This window comes from Lactuca saligna, chromosome 8, assembly GCF_052625555.1.
Source record: "Lactuca saligna cultivar CGN05327 chromosome 8, ASM5262555v1, whole genome shotgun sequence".
Lineage (NCBI taxonomy): Eukaryota > Viridiplantae > Streptophyta > Magnoliopsida > Asterales > Asteraceae > Lactuca > Lactuca saligna.
Window position 1 is genome coordinate 24,381,252 of NC_136424.1, and position 23,277 is coordinate 24,404,528.

Here is a 23,277-nt window from a genome sequence, read left to right on the forward strand (position 1 = left end):
TTTCGTCCAAATATATAAGAATATACATATACATCCTTACGCGATAGCAACTCACGCCTTAGTTGCTATCAAAATAAGATTTGCAATCAAAATAAGATGTAGATACCCATTCTAAGATCCTTGGAACAAGGTGTACAACATAAATTCCCAATATGGAGATATATCTACATATGGTCGAATTTGCAAGAAGTAGCTAGCCAACATCTTACAAATTCTCACATTGGATCACCTCCACAATTTGCAAAACACAAACACCCTTCACTTCCTCATCGTTTGGGTGCATTTCTTTTTGGTTTGATGGTAACTCAGGCACAATAAGTTTGCAAACATGTTTATGAATACAACATACAAAAAATTACAAGCTTCAAGAAATTGTTTTATACGAGTTTGAAATTTGTTCCGAATTTGGTTTATCCACATATATACAAAATGCAAAACCACTATACACAAAAAGAACATTAAATAACTTCGAAACCATAGTCAATAAAGAGTTTGAACTTGTATATTTGAGTTTCGAAATTGTTCTACAAAAAGAATTTCAAAATAATTTTCAAAGTAAATGAAGAATAAGAGTTATAATACTCATGGTCATTTTCGTGAATATCCATGGAATCACTACCGGTCCACACAAACATAGTCCGAGTGTGAGGCTAGTAGCCACACTTCCCCCTTAGGGCAGATGGCGGGAGCCTTTCAAGCTCTACTAAACCTCACTTTTCCGGTGGCCGGAGCGCCTCCGTTCCGATCGAGGAAACACACATTTACGCCGTCATTGTTTTCTGGCAATCGCTCTTTCGGTGCCACCAGAAGCAATTCGCTGCTTCCTCGAGAACTCCGTTCAGTTACTCGAACACTCGTAATCAGGAACAGCGCGAATCCTGCTCAGGTTTTTAGCTTTCTCATGCTATTTGATTCATTTTGATATTTCGTTTTATAAGCTTTACATACAGTGGATTCTAAGGAGTTTTAACAAAGCAAGAATAGCTGAGATATCGATTGAATGATCAATGATGATATATTGACTGGTTTCTGCCCCTTATAAAGGCTTACAAAGATACGTCGAGGACTGAACAGAGCTAGCTAAAACCTAGGAACAAAATCAGCTAAGAGATTTACTTCTAACAATCAAACTAATCGCGGGATTTTATTAGATCGATTACGCTGAATCATTCTTCAAAACTCAATAGCTCATTTCCCTACAATTAATTACTCTCAATCTTTCTTCAACATGAAAGGAGTTTCAAGGAAATGATGGCCCTAATCAACCTCCTCAAGTGTTTGCATCGACTATTTTGGCTTCTGCAAAACCATTGTTGAATTTCGTTGGTAGCAATTTTCTTCCATTAGGTAATATGCAATCTGCTTTTGTGTAACTGGATTATTTCTGTATTCATGACAGTGTTTTACAAAATACTAAAAGAAAGGGACTGAAAAAAAAAAGACATACTTGAAGCTTTTATGTAACTTCAATCAAAGCTTTTGTTAACTTCAATAAATCATTAATTCTTACTGATACTTGGTTTCTTATTTAACATGATGCAGCTCTTATTAGTGGAGTAACATTAGGCCTCATAAACCCTAGTCTTGGATGCCTTGCTCACAAATATCATGTAGCAAAATTTAGCACTTGTGGGATATTTCTCATATCAGGTTATTACTTGAAAACAAGTCATGCTTTAAGTTATTCACCAATATGGATAATATTATATGTCTTTTTGGTTATTAAACCATTTTTTTTTTTTTTTAGTTTGCTTATAATTTCTTGTTTCCATATACAGGACTCACACTGCGCAGTGAAGAAGTAGGTGCAGCTGTTGCAGCATGGCCAGTTGGACTTTATGGGCTTGTATGAACTATGAACTAAAATTTATAAAATTTCCATCAAATTTATAGGTTCATTCTTTTCACTCCCCCTTTCTTAATAACCATAGGAAATTAAACTAATTTAAATATTTTGAAATCATCACAGGCTTCTATTCTTTTGTTGACTCCCCTTTTTTCAAAAATCATTCTGCAAATTCACCTTCAACCTCAAGAATTTGTAACAGGTCTGGTTTTGGTTTTATAAAAGGAACATTCAATATATTTTCATTCCTTGATATGCTATTTTGTAACAGCTAAAATCTTTCATCATTTTATCAATATATTTTTTGTATCTTTTACAGGACTAGCTTTATTTTGCTGTATGCCTACAACATTATCAAGTGGAGTTGCTTTAACTCGGGTTAGTTAATTCTTCTAGAAACTTCCTCTAATTACTATTTTGTTTCATATCATTTATTATTAGATTGAGTAAAAGTTGTCTTGTTGATGCAGCTTGCTGGAGGAAATTCAGCTTTGGCTCTAGCAATGACTGTATTATCGAGTCTTTTGGGAATTCTGATTGTAAGTTTGAAAGCAATAACTTTCCTTTCCTGGAATCAAGGAAGGAATGGAATGTAATTACTCATTCCATTCCATCAAAACTAAGCATTCATCTGATTTGTTGTGGTTTGTAGGTTCCTTTTTCTATATCAAAACTTATAGCTGGTGGAGTAGGTGCATCTCTTCCTGCTGATCAATTATTCAGAAGCCTTATTCTCACACTTTTGACTCCTTTAATTTTCGGAAAGGTGCTCACTTTCTCAACTTTCATATCCAGACAAAACATTCTGAAATAAATTCATTTATATAAGAGTTCAAATTTTCCTCTCTCTTTTTTTTTTTCTTCCATATTATAGGTTCTTCGGGAATCCTTTAAAGGTGATTATTCTTTTTACAAGATTCTAATGAGCATCTTTACAATCATGAATCATATCCAAGTTCTTATTTGTTGTAGGGGTGGCAGATTTTTGTGATAGTAATCGTAAGCTTTTATCATGTGTAAATGCTATTTTACTAAGTCTGGTAAGAAATAAAAATGAACCTTTTCATTGCTATATATTTAAAAAAAAAAAAAAAAAAAATTGAAATGCTACAAAAAGAAAAATAAAAATGATGCAATATGATCTTTGTTTAGGTCCCTTGGATACAAGTGAGTAGATCAAGGTCACTTCTTCTAATGGTTAAGCTTGAAGTTTTTCTTGTAGCTGTTGTAATGGGAGCGTAAGTTTTTATAAAATTTCTCATGTATCTTTTACTTGAAGTTTTTAGTTAATTGGTATAAAATATAAATAATTCAGGGTTCTTCACTTGACTTTATTGGGATTTAATGCCCTCTCAATACAAATCCTATGTGGCGTATCGGGTGGCAATAAATCGATTTTTGCAAACAAGGAAAATTCCAGTGCGCTTTTACTTGTTGCAAGTCAGGTAACATTTAAATAATTAATATTAGATTTATTAACAAAAATGTAAATATTTTTTAATTTAATATTATTTCTTGCAATTTGTAGAAAACTTTGCCAGTATTGGTTGCAGTTGTGGATCAACTTGGTGGTAGTTTTGGGGAATCTGGTTTGCTTGTTCTTCCTTGTGTTGCAGCACATTTAAACCAGGTTTGTTTTATTTTATTAAGTTGCACTTAAAAAAAAAAAAAAAAAGAAATAGAAATCTTGACATAAAATTAAATGGGTATGTGGGACCCATGTGAATGGTTTTGATGTGTGTAGATTATCATGGACTCTTTCTTTGTAAGCTTTTGGAACAAGAAGAAACAGTCACTTGGTGATACCAAAGCAGCCTAGATTTTGCAACCCTAACATGCTTCTGCAAAAAGGACGATTGTTACAAAGTAAACTTTTTCTTTTCTTTTCTTTTCTTTTTTGACATTCAATGTACAATTGTTACAAGTTGTCGTGTTCTTCATGTATAACATTTTATTTTATGGGAATTTTTGCAATATAATTTATAAGACGATGTTTGTTTATTTTAATAAGTTCAAACAAATATGACTATATAGTTCATCGGTAATGAAGGAACATAAGAATCAACTTTGGAGGTTAAGGACTTGGTCAAAGGCATACAACATTACCATAATATTATGACCTACAAAGGGCACATAGCAACTATTGGGGGGGTGGAAGCCACCCTCAATTTCTCAAAAGAAAAAAATCTTTTATTTTGTTAATATATATAATTTTGTGCAAATATTAACATGAAATTTCTTTAGGCTACGGGGAGTGGTCATTACTCATTACCAACCCACAAAAAAAGTACCGTCACCTTTGCGTTATATCATTTTCACCATCAACTCATTAGATATTGGAAATGGTTAACGCTCTATAATATTCATTTTTCTATTTTTTTTTTTAAATTTAGCACTAAATTAATTAAAAAACATAATTTATAACATTAATAAATATTTTAAAAACATAGAAAAACAAAACCATATTTCATTAATATATATAGTTGGGATTTAATTTAATTTAAATATAAGTAAAATGGTATAATGAGATAAAAAAAAAAAAAAAACACTTTTAGAGACCATAATTGTAACTTCAATAAAAGAGAAAGTGGATGAAAGCCGATAAGCCAACTTTGTTGTTGCTTATTTGCTATCGGTTGTTTTGGCCCGTCTTTACATCCACTCCACACCCAAGCCACCAACCCTTGGGACGGTGTTCACGAGTCTTTTAAGATGCCACCTAAGCTTCTAGGCGTGAGTTTCTATCCCACTCCAGATAGCCTTAGCTCAAATGATAGAGGTCTTGTCCACCTTCAAGATACTTCGTTTTAATTTGTCTACAAATTTTTGAATATGCGAATGCATTTAATCCCCTTTTATTTACATCATAACCTCAAGCTACACTTTTAGCCACTTATTTATACTTTCATTTTCATAATTTAACCTTTCTTCTAATTCTTTAACAAATCAACTTTATAAATTTATATATTCTCCCCTTAATTTTTATAAAAAATTATTTTTCTTATTATAATTAATTTAGTTACTTTTTAAGTTTTCTTATATTTTGCTTATATAAAAAAAAATTGTATTTAGAGAGGTCAAATTTTAGTTTTCGTACAGGCCTTCAAAATCAACGGATGAGAATATTATATAAGTTAACTAGGTGTGAAACTCGTGTGTTACACGGGTTGATTTTAAAAAAAAACATTAAATATTAAATTAAAGTATAACAAAAAATATTTTTTAATATACAATTTTAAAAAAAGAAAAAAAGAAACGTATTTATTGCAATTATATATATATATATATATATATATATATATATATATATATATATATATATATATATATATATATATATATATATATATATTAGAATGGTCTATATTTGATCTCACGGTCTCACAAAATTAGAATGGTCTCAAATGAACCTGAACGTGTATATATATATATATATATATATATATATATATATATATATATATATATATATATATATATACGTTCAGGTTCATTTGAGATCATTCTAATTTTGTGCGACCGTGAGATCAAATATAAAAATAATTTTAAAATGCAAAATAAATGGAAAAATCCAAAATTTCTTTTTTTAAATATTATTTTCGGAACTTGAATTAACTAAAAATAAATAAATAAAATAAAATCCGGTTTTTTTTTTTTTTTTTTTTTTTTTTTTTGAAAAATACGTGAAGTATTCTAAATAGAATATTACACTGACATATTCTAAAAAATAATTTTAAAATGTAAAATAAATGGAAATATCTAAAAATTATTTTTTAAATATTATTTTCGGAACTTGAATTAACTAAAAAAAATAAAAATAAATAAAAAAAACCTATTTTTTTTTAAAAATACGTGAAATATTCTAAATAGAATATTACACTGTACATATTCTTAAAATAATTTTAAAATGCAAAATAAATGGAAAAATCAAAAAATTCTTTTTTTAAATATTATTTTCGGAGCTTGAATTAATTAAAAAAAATTCAAAAAAAAAAATAAAAAAAATAAAAAAATGCGTCTCACGGTCTCACAAAATTAGACCGTCTCACATGAAACTAACCCTATATATATATATATATATATATATATATATATATATATATATATATATATATATATATAATACTTTACATATATAATTATATGACTTTAATTTAAAAAAATGAAACAAATCAAAAATTAACAAGTGGATAATATTTATTTCAAAAATAATATAAACTAACAAATGTCAAAACTAATGAAAGATCGAAATGTGAAAAAAAAAAAAAAAAAAAAGAAAACGTTCCAACTTAAAAGTTATTTTCTGTGGAAAAGTTTCTCCCAAATAGCAAAAGGTTATTATTCAGCCTTTTTGGACTAGGCTTAAGAGTTCGTTAAAGCTCGTTAAAGCCCAACCTTTATATTTATATTTTAGCCCAAAGGTTGTCTCTAAAATTTATTAAATGTTCAAGGAAAAAAAGATATATGTTCATGAATTATGACAAAATACATCATTTAATTACGGCGTTATTTTGTTTTTTCATGATACTTAATTAATATGTGATGCTTATTTTGGATCTAAATATAACTGACCCGTTTATTTTTATCCGAATTTTGAGTTAAATATTATATAATTAATATATCGTGTATCATGTTTTTTTTCAGCCGTGTAATATGTGAATCTTTTTTAATATGAGAATTTTCTAAAATTTGTAACTACACGAATTTAATACACCTTTTGTCATCTTTAGCAACATATCCTTTTCTTCAATCTACACATAATATTATGTATTCATTTGAAATAATGTATTATTTTTTATCATAACTTTTAATATATAATTTTCAGCACAAATTTTGAATACAAATTTTAGATTTAGTCCCATCTACAATTTCAATATAAACTTTATCATAATATGACATGTATGATGTATATAACATGATGTATCTTTTTTAACCTACATTTTTTTTTTATTTTACAAAACAAATGCTATAAATTCGTTTTTCAAATTTTGTTGCTCTGTCTACAAGACTACACTACTAAAACTTACCAATTTTTTGGAGCATCCACTATATAATAAGTTCGTAACTTGTATTTTGATTTATTTGTTGTATAAGACAGAACACTAAAAAAAAAAAAATTCAAGCTATGCACATGATATACACACCTTGCGTGTCACATAAAATTATTATAGAATCATATCATATGATCGTAGCCCTAAACTTAAACATAAAAAAACTCAAAAAGACAGATGTAACACATTAACGTACGATGGTAATATTAATCACGGTTATTAATTATTTATTCTAGATTACTTGATATAACTGACAATGATCTATGATCATAATTCATAAATACGTGACTTAATATACTTTTTTTTTCTTCCTAAAATGAATAATTAGAAGGTTAAAAATATAATAACATTCTAATTAACTTTATTTATTTGTAAAATTGTATTAATGTAGTATCAAAGTCAAATATCACGGTTGGTGAACATTGACAACCACTAAATTATTAAATACCAATAGTTGAGATAGTTTACCAACTTTGAACACCAAATCATCTTCCCATTCCCATGAGACTGAATATTCATTTCTTGTAGTTACCTTATAAAACTTCCACCCTTGACATCTCTTTAAAGATCAAATCTACTCTAAATTACTATTAATTCCACTTATATTGAAGACAAGTTTTGAACCATTGATCTCGATCTCGAAGACATCTATTTAACAAAAAGAAGATTGAAATTATAATATATATAACCCTCATTGGCTTTGGTGGAGAGCGAGAGCAGCATCAAAATGAAGGTTCAGAAAGGGTTTGATAATACGTTAAAGAGGATTGCAATGGTGTTGCTTATTGGAATCATAGCTTTTACATATCAGATCACCACTCCTCCGCCACCAAACCGCTGCGGTTCACCAGGTGGTCCACCGGTCACCGGACCTCGAGTCACCCTCAGAGACGGTAGACATCTAGCCTATAATGAATACGGCGTCTCCAGAGAAACCGCCAACTATAAAATCGTGTTCGTCCATGGATTCAGCTCTTGCCGCTTCGACGAATCGCTGTTCCATCAGGTAGTTTGACTTGAGTATGCTGTATATATGATTGAGTAGATTGATCATATACAAAACTGGACTTAAGCATCGTTTCGCCATGAATGGATTGGATTTGCTTAATTTGTGAATGTGGATACGTTTTGTAGGAATTATTTGAAAAACTTAAGATCTACATGGTGACGTTCGATCGGCCGGGTTACGGGGAAAGCGATCCGGATCCGAAACGAACGATTAAGAGCTTGGCTTTGGATATGGAAGAACTTGCTGATAAACTGGAACTTGGTGATAAATTCTACGTAATTGGATACTCCATGGGTCAACAAGGAGCTTGGGGTAGCCTCAAGTACATTCCTCATCGGTAAGTTCGATAATACCATACAAATACATCGCAATGGTTTCTCGAAATGCGTTTGTGGGTTGTACTCTACTGTACAACCCAACGATGCGTATATTGTTTTTTAAGTAAAAAAAAAAAAAAACATGTGGGGTCCATACTTGTCATACTCCATTACCGGATCATGCGGATCGGAAATATCATGGTGCCAGAACCATAAGATTTCCAAAATCGGTTTACTTAATTTGGATAATGCCAAAAATAAAGAATTTAACTATTAAATGATGAGTGACAATCTGTCATAGTGATATAAAATTTTAGATTGTTCATTACAAATTTAAAAGGATATTATTATATTGTTATTATAATAATATCTAAGTTTTGAAAAAATAGTGTGCGAATATTTCCATAAAAATTCTCTCAATTTACAAATTATGCATATTTTTTAAATATATATTTATGGTCTGTGATATTATTTTGCTGACTAATCTAACAAAAAAAAAAAATTAGTCACAAATCATTCATAGTTTATAACAAAAAAATATTATAAAAATCATTCATAGTCCTACTTAATAAATAAAGGTTTTTTTGCCACATATCATCACTTAATTCAATATGCCACATGTTATTTTTTTAATTTTTTCAATTTCATTTAAATCTACTTGGCAAATTGTGATTTTTTTTGACTTTGTTATTAAAGTATAAAAAAATCTAATCTAAAAATATAATAAACAAAATAAGGAAACTTAAATGTCTCTATAAATCCTCACATAATTTATCCTTTAATGTATTAAATTCAATTTAAATTCAAATCAACTTTCTTAATTGAAAAACATAATTTTTGGACAATCCATTTTGAATTCACGATAATTTACAGAAACCTTGCAAAAATTGATTTATTCACAACTAATATTGATATTTTTTCCAAATTCAGTTTTGTAAATTATTAAACATGTAATACTTAAAAAAATATATTAATTTTTTTAAAGAAAATCCGTGTATTACACGGATCTCACACCTAGTTTGTAAATCTAAGAAGATTTTAAACACAACCAATAACCGTAGAGAGTAAATTACTTTAAAATAATATTAAAAATATAATGATTGTATACTGTGAATGCATCGCTGTCTACTTTTCAAAACCGTTTTTTTTTTTTTTTAAAGTAACTTACAGAAGTTGTCCTTGTGTTTTGATCTTATTTAAAGTTTTGGTTCCTAAATTTATATTCTTGTAGTTTATAAATATTACGGTTTTAGTCTTTATTTCATATAAAAGAATAACTTATTACTTTTTTCTTTTTTTAATAATTTATTATTACTATTATTTAACAATTTTATTTGTTCTTTATTTTAATAGAATTTATGTAGATTTCTTATAAAATTATTTTTATTTTTTTCAATTAATTATACAAATTACATATATCATATTGTTATTTATTCTTAACTTTATTTATTCGTATTTGTTTTTGTAGTTTAAATTTTTTAAAATATTTTTGACGTTTTAATCGAATATACAATTTAATATTATTTTTTACGTCTTGCTCGGTCTCAATATACAATGGTTTTTTTATTGATCTTTTGCTCAAATAAACAAATTAAAATATAACACTCGATAACTATTAAACATCAAATATAATTATTTAATGTTATTTTATGTGTTTTTCATTTAAATCATTCGTTTATATGTTTTATTTTTTTTATTCAGCTTAAGAGATTTTATTGTTACTTTTTAAATGAATAATCTTAAATATAAGAAAAAACAACTATTATACCATCATAACAATAACTATTAATACCATCTATTAAAATAAAAAACAAATCAAATTGTTATATAATAATAATAATAATAATAATAAATAAATAAATAAAAGAAAAAGAATAAGAAAAGAGAAGGGTAAGTTAGTCTTTTTATCATATTAATATATTTTATTTAATTTCTATATTGATTAAGTTCATATTAATCTACGATTTATATTACAATTTTCATGTATCATCACTACCAAATAGTTGTGTACCGTCTTTAATAATAATAAAAGGTAGTAGTAGACAAACATATAATTATAATTGAGCTTTTTTAATATGTTTTTTCTTGACGTTAATAATAATAAAAGAAAAAAGACTATGCCCTGTCGATATATGACGAATATCATAACTTTACGAATTGTCTATGTAGAGATTAATCAATTAGGTGTACCCAAGACGTCGACTAATCTCCTAAAGAGTTATCAGATATTAACACGAGCTTAATCAATATAAAAAATAAAAACAAAATATTGAGATGAAACTAATCAGAGGTAAATAATATACAGTGATCATAATAGTTTAAAGCAAATATTTTTTTATTTTAAGAAAATTTAATTTAAATATTATAATATAAATAACCGAAAAATAAAATATGTTTAGTAATGGTTAAAAAGTTAAATTATATAATTATAAATAATAATATAAAAAATAATATTAATGTAACTACATGTAAAATGAGTTTTGAATAAATATACTACAAATAATTTATTAATATTTTTTTACCATGGGGTAATGGATTAATCTCTACATAGAAAATCTACATATTAACTTTAAGGTAGTAATGGTTTTGACTAATTTATTAAAGAAAAAAAAAAAGTTGATGGGTTTGTTTTACCATACGTCCAATCCATACCTCATTCTCAAATCTATAATTTTTTTGGTTAACTATTTCATAAAAAATAAGATAATTTAATAGAATATGAATAATCTCGTAAATAATATATATTAACTGCAAACTTGCAAAAATATTTTTTACAAAATTGAGTAATTGGTGCTGAAAAATCATGGGGTTTTTGCAAACAGGTTAGCCGGCGTGGCCTTAATTGCACCGGTTGTGAACTACTGGTGGTCTAGTTTTCCGACCAACTTATCGTTGGAGGCCTACAAATTACAACCACGTCAAGATCAATTCGCAGTCGGCGTTTCACACTACGCGCCATGGCTAGTCTACTGGTGGAACACCCAGCGATGGTTCCCCGGCTCCAGCGTCATCGCCGGAAAACCTAATTTCTCACCTTCCGATTGGGATCTCATCTCCAAGCTTCGAGGCGACGGATCACCAAAACCAATTCCAACACAAAAGGTAAAACCGACCCTAAATTCCATTTTCAAACTCTTGTATCGGAAATCGAAAACTGAGATATGACGATCGTGAACAGGATTACGTAAGGCAACAAGGACTAGAGGAATCGATTTTTATGGATATGAAGGTCGGATTTGGGAAATGGGAGTTTGATCCGATGGAGATTGAGAATCCGTTCCCGGAGAAGAAAGGGAGTGTTCATTTGTGGCATGGAGATGAAGATGGACTTGTGCCTGTGAGTTTGCAGAGATACATAGCCAAGAAGCTTCCATGGATTCATTACCATGAGCTACCTGGTGTTGGCCATTTGCTACCAAATTATGATGGTAAGAAAGAAGCCATTTTAAAGTCTCTTCTGCTAGGAGAATACTAATACTCATAGTTTTGGTGTTTTAGGCATTCATCATATATGTTAGATCTTGAATGTAGTTGTTTGTTAATATGTAATGTGATGAATTGATCGTGTTTTTAGTAAGCAGTGAGTTTCCATATTGTCATTATTGAACATGTAATCTCATGTATACATATCCTATTCAAAGGGTAATTGAAGCAAAGATTAGAAATACACTTTATATCAAAGCAACAAAAGAGACTACTTGAAAAACAACTAAATAGGAACACTTGTATACTTTAACAAATGTTACAAGAATACGGAAAGTCAAATCCTGACTTGTGTAGGATTACTTTGACCCCAACAATTTTTTTTGTTTGAGCATGTAACTAAAAATTCTTATATATACAATAACATGAACTCTAAAATATATTAAATGAAACCTTAGTACCTACACTTAAATGGTACACTTTTTTGTGTGTTTTTTTTTCAACATTTACTTCTTACTACGACGGTTGATTTTGATTTTGCTTCGTAGTTTCTCAATCCTTTTTATTTTTCTTTGTTGTTGCAACATTTTCATCCAACTCATTTTCTTTCCCATCTTCCCACCACCACTACTTTTTCCACTTACACCCTTTGGAACTATCTTTTTCTCACTTTTACCCTTCTTGGGTTTCTTGGAATCACGAGTGGAGTGTTTCAAGAAACCACCCACAAGTGCCTTCAACTGACCTTTCTGGTTTTTTTCTGCTACTTTATGAACCACCAACTGTTTCTGATTCTTGTCAACCACCTTTTTTCCATGAACCTCATCCTTCTTCTTCCCATGGTCATGGTCAACCACCTTTCCTCCATGAACCTCATCCTTCTTCTTCCCATGGTCATGGTCATGGTCATGGTCAACCACCTTTCCTCCATGAACCTCATCCTTCTTCTTCCCATGGTCATGGTCATGGTCAACCACCTTTCCTCCATGAACCTCCTCTTTCTTCTTCCCATGGTCATGATCAACCACCTTTCCTCCATGAACCTCCTCTTTCTTCTTCCCATGGTCATGGTCAACTACCTTTCCTCCATGAACCTCATCCTTTTTCCTCCCATGGTCATGGTCAACCACCTTTTCTCCATGAGCATCATCCTTTTTCTTATGGTCAACTGCTTTTTCTGCATGCTTTTGTGAGGATTTTTTGTGATTGTCTACATCACCATGATCTTTTCCTGTATGATCCGATGGAGATTTTTTGTGATCATCTTCAACATCATGATGATGGTGGTGATGGTGGTGGTGGTGGTGATGGTGGAAGATGAATCCCAACTTTTCTTTAAGTTGCTTCAACCTCGCAACTTTTCCTATCTTTGGTTCTTCCTGATTGCCCCTTTTGTTACCCTTTGTTGCAACCACCATCTTTAACTTTGACCTTGAAGTTGACTTTGACCCTGAAGATTCATCCGAGCTAACCTTCGGTTCTTTTTTATTACCCTTTTTGTACCACTTTGTTGGAACCATGCTCTTTAACTTTGACTTTGACTTTGAAGTTGACTTTGACCTCGAAGATTCATCTGAGCTAATCTTCGGTTCTTTCTCTTTCTGATTACCCTTTTTGTACCCCTTTGTTGGAACTATACTCTTTGATTTTGATTTTGACTTTGACCTTGTAGTTGACTTTGAACCTGAAGATACATCTGAGCTAACCTTTGGTTCTTTTTCTTTCTGTTTACCCCTTTTGTACCACTTTATTGGAACTATACTCTTTGATTTTGACTTGGACCTTGAAGTTGACTTTGACCCTGAAGATTCATCATCTGAGCTAATCTTCTTTTCTTTTTCTTTCTGATTACCCCTTTTGTACCACTTTGTTAGAACCATACTCTTTGATTTTGACTTTGACCTTGAAGTTGACTTTGACCCTGAAGATTCATCATCTGAGCTAATCTTCTTTTCTTTTTCTTTCTGATTACCCCTTTTGTACCACTTTGTTAGAACCATACTCTTTGATTTTGACTTTGACCTTGAAGTTGACTTTGACCCTGAAGATTCTTCATCTGAGCTAATCTTCGGTTCTTTTTCTTTTTTATTACCCCTTTTGCCCCACTTTGTTAGAGCCATACTCTTTGATTTTGACTTTGACCTTGGAGTTGACTTCGACCCAGAAGATTCATCTGTGCTAATCTTCGGTTCTTTCTGCTTACCCCTTTTGTACCCCTTTGTTGGAACCATCCTCTTTGGCGTTGACTTTGACCTTGAAATTGATTTTGACCCCGAAGATTCATCTGAGCTGATCTTTGAATCTTTTTTGTTGCCCCTTTTGTACCCCTTTGTTGGAACCATCCTCTTTGACTTTGACCTTGGCGTTGACTTCGACCCTGAAGATTCATCTGAGCTACTCATGGAAGGACTCTGATCAGGGCTTGAAACCGAATACATCTCACTCTCACTCTCACTCTCACTCTCACTCTCACTTTCACTCTCTTCATGGCCTTTGTAAGATCCTTCCATGTCACTACAAGTAGCATAATCTTGTTGACTTTCACTTTGACTTCTCAAACTTGATGAATAATTTGAGCTTGAAACTGGACTATCTGAAGTCACCGGAGAAATCGATCTTTTCCGGTCAACCACCGCATGTTTCCCTCTGTAATGATCCGGTTTCTTTCGCCTTGCGATTTCAGTTTCTTGAAGTTGACTATTATGTCTGCCATGGTGGGTTGACTTAACAGGTGGGGTCAACCATTGGTTAATTGTTTCCTTTTTAACCATCTGTAAAGCAAGATTCTTGTCGGGAATTTTAGTCAAACTTGAAGAAACTCCAGAAGCATGATGAAGATTATTATAAGTTTTCTCTGGTAAATAATCATAATACTGGTTTTCTTGATTGAACATTTCACTTCGACTAACATTTTCAGATGTTTGACTAATGGGCAACACCATATTAACAACTCTTGTAGTGAGTGGTTGAGCTTGCAAGGTCAACTCCCCATGCCATGGATCACTTCTACCAACAGAATAGTTTCCAATCTGACTAAATTGACCCCGGGAATCATTTTCAAGAAGATTGACACGATTGGATGCTAGTTGCAAAGTCGAAATGCAAGATTCTATTTGTTGGATTTTAGCAGAAGCTTCTCTTGATATTTGATCATCTTCATCATTTTGATTATATAAAGTCAGTGATTTCGGAAAGTCAACTGTTGATGAACACGGGAATCCTCCAACTCCAACTCCATAGGTGGTTGGGTTGTTTTGTTCTTCCCAACTTCTTTTATGATTTTGATGTTGGTTATCTTGAACTTGACTTAACTCTTTGGTCAACTGTTTGACTTTTGGTTTTTGGCATACACGGCATCGTTTCAGTTTGATATCTGCTTCATCTGCTAAGATTCCTTTTGACTGACCAAAAGAAAATTCTTGACTTAATGGCTCATTGAAGATCCCTTGACTGGTTCTTAAGTCAAGATTCTGAAGACTTGGAAATTGGGTGTTTGACCACAGGTTATAATAAGATGGTCTGAATTGAGTACCCACCATCTGATCATATAACCAATTACAAATCTAGTGTCAATTTTATATTACTCTCAGAAAGAAAGAAATTTCAAGTCATTGAATACCTTTGCATGAGCCTCAAAAGCTTTTTTGGCACTAGCATCCAGTAAATTTAGTAGTAGTTGTCTTGCGTTCTTGTCCAACTATTTCAGAACAAATATAAATCAAGGGATCGATTAATTAGCATATGAAAGAAGAAAGAACACGGAAACATACATAGATGCTGCAATGGAAGTAGATCACAATAGAATCAGTTAGATTCTTGATGAATCAATTGGCATCAAGGATTCATTTTTATAAAATGCGAAGTATCCGAAAAAAACTTATGTTAAGTTTGTAACTAAATCAAATTAAAGTTTGGAGAAGAGTACGACATACAGAAGCAAAAAGACTTACATTTTCAGAGACACGTTGATGGTCGTTTACAAGAAGGCCATATAATCGTCGCAAGGAGAGTAGCTCTGATCGTAGGTCCTCTGGATCCATCATCTGTGACTAGAACTCGGCAAAAACTGAAAGAATTCTACGATTAATTTAAGCCAATGATACTTTATACTTTTATGGCGATATTGTTTTCTAATCACATTGTTGACAGAGAAAGAGAACCACATGCCTGTTTTGACTTTCCCGATTTCAGAATTTTCTCTCATTACCCAAAATCTGATCGTCGGGTCTTTTAGGGCAAGTGGACAGCCCTAAATAGTAAATACTGTTAGATTGTTGAATTTACAACACACAAATGAAAGAAAAAGGAAAGATTGCAAGTGGTCTTTCGAAATCTGTCCTCCAAAAAATCGGGGAAAAGATGCCAAATTCATGGAGGGAGAATATGATCAGCGAACATCAAAAGCCACGTTTCTGTAATCAAGTAATCAATTTGTGTACAGATTAGAATCACAAGTACCTTCAATATCGTAAGTTAATGATGAACCACACAGCCAAAACAAATGCACAGATAATTCGATCGTCGTACGACGTAAATTCTAATAAGAATGAGACCGACAAATTCAGGTTTTTTCTGGTCTAAACTTTAAACCCATTCGATAACTGCCGCCATTTTCTTGAAAAGAATTCTTATACTCCTTACATTTGCCGGGAGAAACAGAATCATACAAATATCACTATATCTCACAAAATTTTAGAAGTTGTCCGTGAATTTAATAAAAATACAAAAATAGTTCCGCATTTCACAAAATTACAGAAATAGGCTCTTAGCAATAGCATAATTAAGAAATATTCCCATTTTTCCACAAAAATAGACAAATGTTCCCTCCCTAACGATCAAATAATAGAAATGGCTTCTACATTTCAAGGGTGCTTGAACCCGACGATGTAGTGAAGAAATATTGTGTATCGGAATCGACAGTTCTCGACCGATAAATGTTTCACAATGCTTAAGTTACAAATATGAAGAGGGTTTCAAGTTGACTCCCAAATGCTTGATGGGGCGGTTCATAAAAGGGTTGGAGGTATGGGATTTAATCATTTGGGGCATATATAGGTCGACATAAAATAAAGTGGAATGGTAGGTTATATGTGCATTTTATACACCTATTTTGCATGTTTAATTTCGTTATTTCATTGTATTCTACTTTATAATTCTTGCATTTAATTAATAGTTTGAGCGCTTTTATGTTTTATTCAGATTGTCTAGCACTTCCTTGTTTTTGAATTATTTTGTAGGCATTGCGGCTATCTCAAGTGTTAAAACGAGTCGTTAACGTCTAAACAAATAAAAATCACTGATTGGTTGCAGTAATGGGTAGCACACAGAAGTAAGTTTGAATTCACAGGGACACAACCTAAAAATCAACACATATTTGCGTAAGGCACATACTAGTCAGAAACATAAAATGTAAAAATGGGGTTTTTTGTTCAGAATATTAATAACTAAAAATTGTAGTGAAATAAAGTAAATAAATTCAATAATAAAAAGCATTGCAGTTCTTCTATGACCTTCCTAATTATGCAATTACTCTAGATATGGTTTTACCAAATTAATTAACTAAAACAAACTCTTCAGTTAATCTCAACTTTTTACTAACCTAACCAAACAAGCTCTGAATCAAATTAGAAAAATGAACAGTGTAAGATTCTCGGTAATATTCAATACTTCTCACAAGCTCAGAAGCGTAAAAATATATGATTGTCAATTTATATTAGAATTAAATCCCAACATATAACCAATCTGATACTTGTTACTTATTATCAATTTATCAAAACATTTACGGATTTCAACAATTAATTAATTAGAATGATTTAAATCTAATCGGGTGCTCAGTCTAAAAAGAACTAAAAATGAAACATTCATGAAGCATAAAATTGAAACCACTAGATAGAAACACAAAATAAAAAATAAAACTAATGATTTATCACATAAAAAGTACTAATATTTTACAGAATAAAAAACTAGGGTTTTAGCCATACATGGTGTAACACCCTATTCGGGATCATTATGTAATTCGGGGCCGTGACTCGAATATCAGTTATCATAAGGCTTCAGGCCTTGTGGGAAAGAGAGATTTAGACTCCTTTGGATGTGGGTAACAAAAATTAGGTGATCCGAGAGTTCGGTTGGTGCTTTGGAGCTCAAGGGTATAACCGTAAAGTGATAGTTTAAGCCTTTTATGAATTTTGGATTTAATTTTGGTAAGTTTTAAGGAAAATGATAGTTGATAGGGTTGTAGATATTCTCAACACTTTTCCGTGGATATAAAGATTGTCGAAATCGAAATTGAAACGAAGAAGTTATGACTTGGGCTGTAAACGAACCAAACGAACACGAACAAGGTCTTGTTCATGTTCGTTCGTTTAAGTTAGCCGAACAACAAACGAACACGAACGGATAAACGAACGAGATTTTCTTGTTCATGTTCGTTCGTTTAAAAAATCACTTTGTTCATGTTCGTTCATTTATGTTCGTGAACATGCTAAACGAACATAAATGAACAAACATAAACGAACAAAGATAAAAAAAACACAATTGAACATATATGAACATAAACGAACGTATAATATAGTAATATAATAGAAAATAATTGAATATAGATGAATATAAATAAACTTAAACGAACGAACATCAACGAACTTAAACAAACATTATAAACGAACGTTCACGAACATAAATGAACGAACGAGACCATTGTTCATGTTCGTTCATTTAACTAAACGAATGATAATTTTTGTTCATGTTCGTTCATTTATTAAATAAACGAACATAAACGAACTTCCCGCCGAACAGTTCACGAACGGTTCGCCGAACGTTCAGTTCGTTTACAGCCATAGTTATTACCATTTGAAGTTAGGGCAGTTTTGGGTTGAGCCATGTATGTTGGGCGTACTCAACGTGTACGTTGGGCGTACTACGACATCCCTAGTATGTTGGGTGTAAATTGAGTACGTTGTGCATATGTGATCAGGGCCCAAACCCTATTTTCGTGGTTTGAGCCCTATTTAAGCTCCTTAACTCCCCCAAACCCATTCAATTCTCAGCCTCCACCTCTCCAACACCTTCTCTTGTAACCCTAAACCTAGATTAAGCCTTGTGAGCAAAAAAAAAAGGTGGCTTTAAGTTCTTTGGAGTGTTCTTGGTGCACCTTAGAGAAGAAACCCATTGAAGAAGTGTTGGTTGCATTGGAGCTTGTAGATCCAGACTCTATTCACCTTGATCTTTCTTCTAGAGGTATAAAGTTTGAATCTTGATGATGAAATTGTTAGATCTAGCTAATTTTGGGTGTTATGAGCTTTTAGTCACTTTAAGTGCATAAAGTTTAGATCTTGAAAGTTTGTGACCTTGTTATGGATAAAGTTGGAAACGTTATCCATCTGAACATCATTGTGATTCAGATCTAAAGTTTGGAGATTTGTACTTAATGGATTAAGCTGAAAAAGATGCACTTTTAGGTTCCTTTGAGACTTAAAAACTAGATCTTGTTTGTTGGGACCATTCTAATGGACAAAGTTGGAAACTTGATCCATTATGGAGTTGTTATGAACCATAAAAATGTGATCTTAGCCCTTCTATCCCTTCCATACAAGAGTTGTGATGTCTTATTTGGTTAAGAACTTAGGGTTTTAGACATTAAGCACTTTATAACCATGTAAAGTCATAAACTTAGAAACTCTATGACTTAGGACATTATTTTGGGCTTGGATATGAGTTTTGGGCATAAGGGCTTAATGGAATAAGCTCTTAATGGATTTTTGGGACCGGACTGTATACGTTGGGCGTACCTGGTGGTACGTTGCACGTACGCGGTCAACGCCCATGCTTTTAGTCAACATCAGAGTACGATGGGCGTACTCCACTGGGAAGAAATATTGACTTTTAGACATTGACTGTTGACTTTGACCAAGTTTGACCCAAGGGAATTTTGGGTAATTCGATTTATAGTTTGAGATTTGGGTTCTTGTTAATTTTATAGGTTACCGGTAGATATAGCTTTTAGAGAAGTGATCAGTGCAACCATTCTTTCATAATGTGAGGTGAGTCTTCTCACTGTATCCATGGGTCGAAGGCACCAATGTCGGCCATTACTTGTTATGTGGAATGCTAGTTGTCTCTGTGATGCTTGCATGAAAGACCGTGATCTGGTTATTGGCAATTGTATGAAAGACCAAGATTTGACGTCTGGATATTGTATGGAAGACCAGGATCTAACCCCTGACAGTTGTATGAAAGACCAGGATCTGGCCCCTGATACTTGTATGTAAGACTGGGATTTGGCCCTCTACATTGCAAGGTAAGACCACGGAGTAGCCCATGACACTTGTATGTTTTGGTATGTGGTATTTTGGGGAACTCACTAAGATTTGTGATTACAGTTTCATATTTATGGTTTCAAGTATTTTAGGTTCGAAAGGGAAAGGCTCGACGTGATTATACAACATCCCCCCAGAGTTTTCCGCATTGACAATTAATGATATTACTCTGATGTTTAAATAATATATTCATTTTGATATGTTTTGGAACAACTTGTTTGTATGATATATTGTTTTAAAAATGAAAAAAAAATTACCTTGGGTTTTTGGGGTGTTACACATGGTTAAAATTAGATCTAGAACAATAAAAAAGTAAATTAAAAGATAAAACTAAACTAATTTGACTAACTAGTCAAATTTCAATATTCAAATCCTCATATATTGTCAGAAAATGTCAAAAACACTTGAAAACGTCTAAAAAGGCTCTGAAACTCGACTGCAATCATCTAGGATTCGACTAAGAAGATAAGGGAGTATTTATAGGTCAGAAACAAAAGCAAATAAGGACGGGAGATTTACACGATCATGTCTTCGAATATACAATCGTGTTTTTCAGTAAACGCGCGTCCAACGCCGGTTAAATAAAGTACGTTGCTATTTATGGACTTAAAAAAGAAAACACGATCGTGGAGTGTCTTCAAGGTTTTCAAGGTGAAATAAGTTGTGGGATGAAAAACATGATGGTGTTTTTTTTCCATGATCGTGTTTTTTTTCAATGATCGTTTTTTCCATGATTGTGTTTTTTTCCAAAAGCTCCAAAATGCATAAATTCATCCATAAAAATTCTTCGAAGCCTTTACACGATCGTTTTATAGGGAAACATGATTGTGTTTTTCATAATTTGCAGTGTATGGAACTATTTCTTCAATTAAGGCATCTTCTGATCATTCCTCAGCATGAATCATCGATTTCTAGCTCCACTAAGCTCATTAAATGCATCCAAGATGCTTCCATAAGCTTCCAGAATACTGCTCCTTTCGAAATACCTGAAAACGACATAAAAATATGAATAGTATGAGAATTCTTGTGAAAAACTTGAGTTAGCCATTATTTATACCGATACAAACATAAAATCATAAAATATGGCACAAAACACTAATAAAAACTAATAAAAAAGTTGCATATCACGACATCTAACAAATCTCCCCAAACTTAAACCTTACTTGTCATCACGTATTAAAAATATTAAACATTATAAACAAATGGAAAGATGCAGATGACCTAAAAAGGAACTTAGAATAAAAACTAAATAAAATTAAGGAAACTAAAAACTTAACTTTATGAACCAAAAATGCGTCACTCTTTTTTTTCCACATGATCAAACTTTACATCGAGGAAGTTCCAATGGAATCACTACCTAAACGCCAATTTCAATACCTTCCATGTATCACAGAGTTCAATGGTCAAAAAGACACTCAACGGTGTAAACCGATAAACCAACCATAAATTTTATTTAAATTTATATCTTAATTAACCTTCTTCACTAAAAAAACATATTTTCATCTTTTTTTAACTTCACCATGAAAACTAGACCTAACCCATCCTTAAAGACTCTGTCACGGCACATCAGCTTTCGTCGAAGCAGCCAGCCCACCCGAAGGGGCAGAATTCTCCTATGATTTCACTTTTTCTAAAGTACCATATACCATATCACATGGTTCTTCTCGTGTGCCAAATTTGACTTGAAGGTGGCGTTTGGCTTGATTGAATCTCGATATATATATATATATATATATATATATATATATATATATATATATATATATATATATATATATATATATATATATATATATATATATATATATATGATATCTTCAATCGTCTTTGAGTATGTATTGAGTTTTCTTCGATTAAGTACTTGAGACTTGCTTGGGCACCGGGTTTGACAGTTGGTACATGTGACGAGCTCGGATATGACAGTGTTTCTCATTTCTTCGTTTTTTTGTTGGCTGAGTGAATACGATATACGACTCTCTGTTACCCCGATTGTGTAACGCCCACAAACCTCGAGCTAGACATTTAAGATATAAGAGATAATAATTATAATATAAATCCTCGATTAGGATCATCTTTAATTGTGCGCATTGCAGACTATGTATTATAAAACCATTTTAGTAATTTAACGATAAGCGACGAAATGACAATCTTGATAGTAGATTATTTAGGACAAATAATCTTGATGGAAAATGTAGGAGTTGTGATACGAATCTCGTACACATAAAGCACACTAAAAACCAACCTTGTATGCAGAGGATATGGACTTCCAAAGTTTCTCGATCAGTCAGTCTACAGGAAACAGTGAATCAGAGATAGGTTGCTTATTAGCCTAGGTAATTTAAACGAAAGTCGCAGGAATCATAAAAGCGAACTTGTACATATAAAGAACTCCCAAATCTGACTTCGTAAATGGAAGTTTATGATTTTTCAAAGTTTCAGAGTAGAAGTGTGCAACACTGATACCGAAATTTGGATTGTTCGATTATTAGGAAAAACAATCTAAATGAGAATTGAAGGTCTCGTTCATACCTATCCATCGATATAAAGACATTCAAGAACATATATCATATGAGACAATTATGATTTTTACACAGACGTTAACATCTAAGCATGTAAAAAATATAACTTTATAAATAAATTCAAAATTAGCCAATGGAGTCTAAATGAAAGTTCTAGACCTTATCGATAGATACACATGGATATAAAACTTGTCGAAAACGGAGCTCGTATGAAGAAGAAATGAATTTTTAAAGGTTCTATAAAAATTTGTGCGCAGCTGCGCACACATGCGTGACGTGCATCTGACACACCATAAGAAATAGCGTGCATCTATATGTGTTATAGTATATAGATAATATGATTACATGATAATAAATAATCAAAGTATTATAAAGAAAATACCTAATAATCTATGTTAATATTAGGATATGGTTGCCTAAAATAGAATTGGTATTTCAATGAAAGTTCATAAGCCTAGTAGTATTGCCTATTAGGGAATTAAGACTTATAAAGGATGCTTACTTCAATTAAGTTTGAATAGTTGGTAGCGGCATGTTGTGAGCATGAGCATTAGGAACGGAGAATAAACCTCTGTCCTATGAAACTATTAGATGTCGATGTACGACAGCTTCGTACCATAGTACAACTTAGTATTCCTTTTGGATGACCAGAAATCCAGATCATGCAACTTAACTGTATGCTTGGTCATCTCCCAGAGTAGGATCACAACACTTGACCATTCTAGGCAATCTTGTGAGTTATGTTGCTAATGTAGGCTCATAACCTATAGAAGTAGATGGAATATAATACCTTATTC

General features: G+C 31.8%; 3 protein-coding genes across 4 annotated transcripts; 2 read left to right on the forward strand and 1 right to left on the reverse strand.

Moving 5' to 3' along the window:
• Positions 1–610: 610 nt before the first annotated feature.
• On the forward strand, positions 611–3,847 carry LOC145012835 (putative sodium/metabolite cotransporter BASS4, chloroplastic). The gene is made up of 14 exons (XM_078971637.1): positions 611–886; positions 1,236–1,347; positions 1,543–1,650; positions 1,779–1,846; positions 1,970–2,048; positions 2,166–2,224; positions 2,317–2,385; positions 2,499–2,612; positions 2,721–2,742; positions 2,819–2,886; positions 2,999–3,084; positions 3,162–3,291; positions 3,375–3,476; positions 3,591–3,847. Exons 1-14 carry the CDS (start codon positions 680–682, stop codon positions 3,663–3,665), a joined length of 1,299 nt encoding a protein of 432 aa, XP_078827763.1. The 5' UTR covers positions 611–679; the 3' UTR covers positions 3,666–3,847.
• A 3,526-nt stretch (positions 3,848–7,373) lies between these two features.
• On the forward strand, positions 7,374–11,822 carry LOC145008703 (uncharacterized). Its single transcript, XM_078967299.1, has 4 exons — positions 7,374–7,903; positions 8,032–8,243; positions 11,046–11,325; positions 11,402–11,822. The coding sequence occupies exons 1-4, from the start codon at positions 7,625–7,627 to the stop codon at positions 11,696–11,698; spliced, it is 1,068 nt and encodes a 355-aa protein (XP_078823425.1). The 5' UTR covers positions 7,374–7,624; the 3' UTR covers positions 11,699–11,822.
• A 99-nt stretch (positions 11,823–11,921) lies between these two features.
• On the reverse strand, positions 11,922–16,593 carry LOC145008701 (uncharacterized). Of its 2 annotated transcripts, XM_078967297.1 has the most exons (5): positions 16,105–16,593; positions 15,814–15,895; positions 15,597–15,712; positions 15,266–15,343; positions 11,922–15,185 (listed from the first exon to the last, which is right to left on the reverse strand). In XM_078967297.1, the coding sequence occupies exons 3-5, from the start codon at positions 15,687–15,689 to the stop codon at positions 12,153–12,155; spliced, it is 3,204 nt and encodes a 1,067-aa protein (XP_078823423.1). In that variant the 5' UTR covers positions 15,690–15,712; positions 15,814–15,895; positions 16,105–16,593; the 3' UTR covers positions 11,922–12,152. The 2 variants fall into 2 exon arrangements, with proteins under 2 accessions (XP_078823423.1, XP_078823424.1); XM_078967298.1 differs by having other exon boundaries at positions 15,597–15,895.
• Positions 16,594–23,277: the final 6,684 nt, after the last annotated feature.

Coding starts and splice junctions, on each gene's coding strand:
- LOC145012835 (XM_078971637.1), top strand. CDS start 680: ATGGCGGGAGCCTTTCAAGCTCTACTAAACCTCACTTTTCCGGTGGCC. Junction 2,049..2,165: donor ACCTCAAGAATTTGTAACAG/GTCTGGTTTTGG, acceptor TATCTTTTACAG/GACTAGCTTTATTTTGCTGT. Junction 2,743..2,818: donor TCTTCGGGAATCCTTTAAAG/GTGATTATTCTT, acceptor TATTTGTTGTAG/GGGTGGCAGATTTTTGTGAT.
- LOC145008703 (XM_078967299.1), top strand. CDS start 7,625: ATGAAGGTTCAGAAAGGGTTTGATAATACGTTAAAGAGGATTGCAATG. Junction 7,904..8,031: donor ACGAATCGCTGTTCCATCAG/GTAGTTTGACTT, acceptor TACGTTTTGTAG/GAATTATTTGAAAAACTTAA. Junction 8,244..11,045: donor CTCAAGTACATTCCTCATCG/GTAAGTTCGATA, acceptor TTTTGCAAACAG/GTTAGCCGGCGTGGCCTTAA.
- LOC145008701 (XM_078967297.1), bottom strand. CDS start 15,689: ATGATGGATCCAGAGGACCTACGATCAGAGCTACTCTCCTTGCGACGA. Junction 15,344..15,596: donor ATCAACGTGTCTCTGAAAAT/GTAAGTCTTTTT, acceptor GTTCTGAAATAG/TTGGACAAGAACGCAAGACA. Junction 15,186..15,265: donor CTTTTGAGGCTCATGCAAAG/GTATTCAATGAC, acceptor TTATATGATCAG/ATGGTGGGTACTCAATTCAG.